The sequence below is a fragment of the Triticum dicoccoides genome, chromosome 1B (genome assembly GCF_002162155.2).
Source record: "Triticum dicoccoides isolate Atlit2015 ecotype Zavitan chromosome 1B, WEW_v2.0, whole genome shotgun sequence".
In the NCBI taxonomy this organism is placed as follows: Eukaryota; Viridiplantae; Streptophyta; class Magnoliopsida; order Poales; family Poaceae; genus Triticum; species Triticum dicoccoides.
This window is the reverse complement of record NC_041381.1, coordinates 544681772-544687311: the sequence shown is the minus strand read 5'-3', so window position 1 is coordinate 544687311 and position 5540 is coordinate 544681772. Positions and strand designations below refer to the sequence as shown.

General features: G+C 51.7%; 2 protein-coding genes across 2 annotated transcripts; one reads left to right on the top strand and one right to left on the bottom strand.

Moving 5' to 3' along the window:
* Window positions 1-256: 256 nt before the first annotated feature.
* On the top strand, window positions 257-1686 carry LOC119308098 (GDSL esterase/lipase At2g40250-like). Its single transcript, XM_037584212.1, has 2 exons — window positions 257-904; window positions 999-1686. Exons 1-2 carry the CDS (start codon window positions 257-259, stop codon window positions 1455-1457), a joined length of 1107 nt encoding a protein of 368 aa, XP_037440109.1. The 3' UTR covers window positions 1458-1686.
* A 26-nt stretch (window positions 1687-1712) lies between these two features.
* On the bottom strand, window positions 1713-4763 carry LOC119308088. The gene is made up of 3 exons (XM_037584203.1): window positions 3457-4763; window positions 3256-3340; window positions 1713-1988 (listed from the first exon to the last, which is right to left on the bottom strand). Exons 1-2 carry the CDS (start codon window positions 4655-4657, stop codon window positions 3258-3260), a joined length of 1284 nt encoding a protein of 427 aa, XP_037440100.1. The 5' UTR covers window positions 4658-4763; the 3' UTR covers window positions 1713-1988; window positions 3256-3257.
* Window positions 4764-5540: the final 777 nt, after the last annotated feature.

Here is a 5540-nt window from a genome sequence, read left to right as displayed (position 1 = left end):
CGTAGGGCAATTGGAGTCTGGAGATCAATCGTCCAGGATCGTTACAGATAGAAAATTTAGAACAGAAACTTGAAGCGCAGAGTCGTAAAGTCGTTGCAGCCGTATCTATCCGCCTCACCGTCGTCGTTTAAACTTCAAACCTCGTACGTGCACACGCCAATCTCTTCCCGCGCCCCTCCCCTCCCTCCGCTATATATACCTGCCCGGCCCTCACGCCTCAACCACAATCCCATCGCGATCGATCGATCGACCTACGATGGCGCCACGAAGCCCAGCCCCCGCCGCGGCGCTCTTCCTCGCCGCCCTCCTCGTCCTCGCCGCCTCCCCGGCGTCCGCGGCGAGGCCGCGTTCCTCCTCCAAGGCGGCAGCCGGGCCGCACGACATCCCGGCCGTGTTCGCGTTCGGCGACTCCACGCTGGACCCGGGCAACAACAACCGGCTGCCGACGCTGGTGCGCGCCGACCACGCGCCCTACGGCCGCGCCTTCCCGGCCGGCGTGCCCCCCTCGGGCCGCTTCTCCGACGGCAAGCTCATCACCGACTACATCGTCGCCGCGCTCGGCATCAAGGACCTGCTCCCGGCGTACCACGCCAGCGGGGTCACCCACGCCAACGCCACCACCGGGGTCAGCTTCGCGTCCGGCGGGTCCGGCCTCGACGACATCACCGCGCACACCGTCGTGGTCTCCACCTTCTCGTCCCAGATCGCCGACTTCCAGCAGCTCCTCTCCCGCATCGGCGAGCCCCAGGCCGCCGACATCGCCGCCAAGTCCCTCTTCATCCTCTCGGCCGGCACCAACGACGTGACCATGAACTACTACGACCTGCCGTTCCGCGCCCTCGAGTACCCCACCATCGACGCCTACCATGACTACCTCATCAGCTGCTACCAGTCCTACATCCAGGTCAGATCTTCGGATCATCTTCTTCTTCTCGTCCACTCAGTTCATCTACATAGTACATGCTGATAGATTAACAAGCAACTATATATACATGCAGAGCCTGTACAAGCTGGGGGCGCGGAGGTTCATCGTGGCCGGCATGCCGCCGGTGGGGTGCCTGCCGATGCAGAAGAGCCTGAGGGGGCAGCAGCCGCCGCTGGGGCACGGGTGCGTGGACCTGCAGAACGAGGAGGCGCAGCGGTACAACGCCAAGCTGCAGCAGGCGCTGGCGTCGCTGGAGGCGGCGACCGCCGGCGCCAGCCTCTCGTACGTGGACACGTACGCGCCGCTCATGGACATGGTGGCGCAGCCCAAGAAGTACGGGTTCACGCAGACGGGGCAGGGGTGCTGCGGCACGGGGCTGCTGGAGATGGGGGCCATGTGCACCGGCCTGCTGCCGCAGTGCAAGTCGCCGGCGGAGTACATGTTCTTCGACGCCGTGCACCCCACGCAGGCCGCCTACAAGGCCGTCGCCGACCAGATCGTCAAGACCCACATCTCGCAGTTCAAAAATTAGTTAGATGTGAGTTCTACTTCTGCAGCTTCGGCTGTGCGCGTATAGATTATAGAGAAATTAGGCTCTTTGATGGAATAGATACAGGATTGCTACCGGAGTAGATTAGATATACTACAGTTCAGTCGAATGTCCTTCAGACATACACACGTTATAATTCGCTGTGATTATGCAGATAGAGTTTAGACTTCAAATCAGCTTCTAGTCACAATAGCAGATTGGATTGCTTTCAGATTGCTTCTTCCGTAAATTCTTGCTACTTGATAGTATCACTAAATTGGTTAAACATATAAATAAGCATAATACTGAAACGCTCATCATCGATTCGTCACATGTCTCATATCCTCACAAGGGAGTTAAACATGTGGATGCATCCACCTTTTGCCTTAGTTATATGAGTCTGAAATAACTCCCGGAATTTCACCAAAACGATATAGTTGGTTGGCAAACTCAAAGAAAAAAAAAACTATCCAGATTTTTCGCAAATTGAGACTCCCGCCATCGGCTGCTACTTCATTGTTAGCCTTTAGAAACCTGAAGATAAGATAAAAGCCATTAGGCATGTGTGAATATAAAGAGAATGCGCGATAGGGAAAAAACAGAGAGAAAAATTAAAGGATGACATGCATGTCTTGACAGCGGGACTGAGGCAAGAAAAAACAGGCTCCTAGATGAGCATGAATTGGTGATCAGTTGGTACGGTGTTGATATTTCAGCACAAGCTTGAGATTCAGGCTTGATAAAATGGGTGATGATATTTCAGGAAAAGAAGAAGAGAATGCTCAATTGGACATTATGATGACACTTCAGGTTCTTACAAAGATGTACTGTATCCCTAAATTTATAGTTCTGAAGTTAATCATGAATGCTAGTGCAGACAGAAACCACTTCTTCCAGATAATGGAAGCTATTCAGAAAATACTATACTCATAGATGAAGGGTCCATGTTGATAGTTTTTAGCAGAATACAAGTTGCTACCACAATACATGAACATGCTTATAATAACCAAATATTACAAGTTACACTAACACTAGGTAGAACTTAAAAAAGAGTTATTACTGGAGGATGATGATATACAAGGAAAACAAAGTGGTTGAAATGTGGAAAAAAGGAGCACAATAATACTAGTTGCTGCAGACAGAAATCACCTCTTTCAGATAAAGAAAGCTAGTATTTCAGAAAATACTATACTACTAGATGAAGTGTCCATGCTAAAAGACCTGTTGGTAGTTTTTAGCAGAATTACAAGTTTCTATCTGTACGACTGGAGGAACAAGTTCAAGTGCTAGCATTCTGCAGAGCGATCTGTACCGTTTATTAATTTGAGCACGGTTATAATAAATAAATATTACTAGTTGCAATGCAACACTAGCTGGAACTTAACCAATTACAGGCTAACTTGAAGAACAACGGCAATTCTTTTTTACCGGAGAATGACGATATATAAGGCAAACACAGTGGTTGTAATTTCGCAAAAGGAGCACAAGAATAATTCACCAGATCATAGGTGCATGTACTGACTAAGAGTTACTTATCCTACTCCCTCCGTTCCTAAATATAAGTTTTTTTAGACATTTCAAATGGATTACAACATACAGATGTATATAGACACATTTTAGAATATAGATTCACTCATTTTGCTCCATATGTAGTCGCTTGTTAGAATCTCTAAAAAGACCTACATTTAGGAACGGAGGGAGTAGAAAATACAACATCCTAAACAAGTGAATGGATGACATGCCGGATGCAGCTAATAATGGAGCAATAGTGCCCAGAGGTACTTTGGATGGAACTTCTCACCTTCATTTCGTTTGCTGTCTGTCTGAACGAACCAAAACATCTGCCGAAGTCTTGTTTTTCGCCATGTCCAAAGTCTTGTTCTTGCCTGCAAAAAGTTCTTTTGATCAAGATACAAGAACTTGGAACATATAACTAACTTATACTACTACGTTATTACTAGTACAATGCATCTACCTACAACAGTAACACAAAATGAATCACCTGGAATTGGGCTAGTCCAGAGAAACGACGGGAGCACACATGGCAGGTAACAACCTGACCCCAAGTGGTTTTCATCAGGAAACACAGAACTCTCGATCATCCTCTTGCCCATGTCCACATTGACATGAATTTTGTCCACGCTGAGATGGAGAGCACCAGTGTTGAGCGGGTCGACAGCAGCAATCGAAGGCGTCGCCTTGGCATTGCCCTCATTGCGCCAAAGATCGGGAACTGACACCTGGTGCTCCAGTGTCCAGCGGTCGCTCCGGTCGTCGTCGAGCACGAAGGACTTGATGTGTAAGGGGTCGACCTCGGCGTAGCACAGCCGGCCGGCGCTGACCCCCATGTGCCGGCGCTGCACAAGCTGCTCCATCTCTGTCTCGCCCTGTTGGTTCGGAAGCATGCTGTCAGGAGGGAGCTCGACGGGGCAGAGCTCGGGCCGGTCGCTGAAAGGGTCGACGCAGACGGCGCCCCAGCTCACGTCCACCCACCAGAGCCGGCCTCCGAAGTCCAGCACCTCGTGGTCCAGGTGCATCCGCCGCTGAGGCGGCAGCGGGGACGGCAGCACCCGCTCGTCCCAATCCCCTGTCTCGGAGGAGAACCGGCGCAGCAGGAAGCGCCGCCCGCCGTCGACCTCGGTGAGCTGAGCAGCGGCATACCTCTTGGGCGCGCGGTTGGGACCATCGCCGTCGGCTTGGGTGAGGAGGCCCATGCCCGCCATGCCGTCTGGAAACGACAAGGTCCTCTCCGCTTCCTCGAACTCCGGGAGGCGGAACAGCTGGCCGGAGACGGGGTTGCAGACGAAGCGCGTGAACTTGCGGTAGAGGAGCTCCAAAGGGGCGACCTTGAGGAGCACCTCGACGGGGAGGTCCAGGCCCGATAGCGGGTGAGCCCTGTAGCGGGACTTGAGGGTGCCCAGGAGGAGGAAGCCGTGGCCGCTGGCGGCGAGGACGCGGCTGCGGAGCATGTCGGAGTACATGCGGCCATCCGGGGGAGGCTTCGACATGAAGGCCCGGCCGAAGATGGGGATGGTCACGGAGGAGACGGCGGGGGCCCGGGCGAAGGAGAAGGAGACGCTCCCCTCGGATTTCTTCATCAGGGTGCCCCGGTCCACCATCGCCCAGGGAGGGATCGAGGCGGCGGCGGTGCAGAGGGAGCGGCGGAGGCGGCCGGAGACCACGCCGCGGAGGAGCGGCAGCATTTTGGCGGCGGCGGCGGCGGCCGATTAGGTGGTGTGGTACTACTAGTCTTGTGTGTGCAACCGGGGAGACTGCTTTGCGCTGGCTGGTTCACGAGCACCGGTTCCCGCAGCTCTGAGGCTCTGACAATCAGGCTTTCTTTTCCATTGTCAGTTTAGCTTACTAGCTTCCTCGCGTGGCCTATCCCAACTGCCCAACTTTATGGACCGGCAATGCTTCCTTCCCGCAATCCCAGCTCATCGTGGAGAAGGGGCTCAAAGATTCAAATGGACCTCTTTTGTTGGTGCATTGTAGCTAGAGTAGTTTGGTATTCCTACACCAAGACCAAACACGATCCCTCCCCAGGACCGCCCATCTCATCGAGGTAGCTTCCTATAAAAGATTCAAATTGAGGAGAAGGGGCTGAGACATTCTAGTGGGCTACTAGCGAGGTACTCCCTCTGTCCCATAATATAAGAACGTTAAACGTTCTCTATATTATGGAACGGAGAGAGTACATTCCATACTTTCTCATTTGATTTTTAATTTAAATATAGAGTCTAATTTATGTGTTTTTTTGGCGGGGCAATTTATGTTTCAGTTACATATTAGTGTTCCTTGCGACGAGGCCTTTGAAACAAGACCACTCTTGAATATGTTTTGATGAGTTTTAAAATCTTCACCAACTTTCAACTGTAGAAACTTGACTAAAACGGAGAATGGATTCAACAAGTTTCAGATACTAAAACTTAAACCCTGCACCCTAAGGCTCGAAATCCTAAACCCTACACTCTAAAAGCAAATGAATCTTGAGAAACCCTACGCTCTATGCGGGAGTTGCCTGAAATATTCAAATGGAGGAGAAGGGCTGAAAGATTCAAATGGACTACAGGGTGAATACAAGCG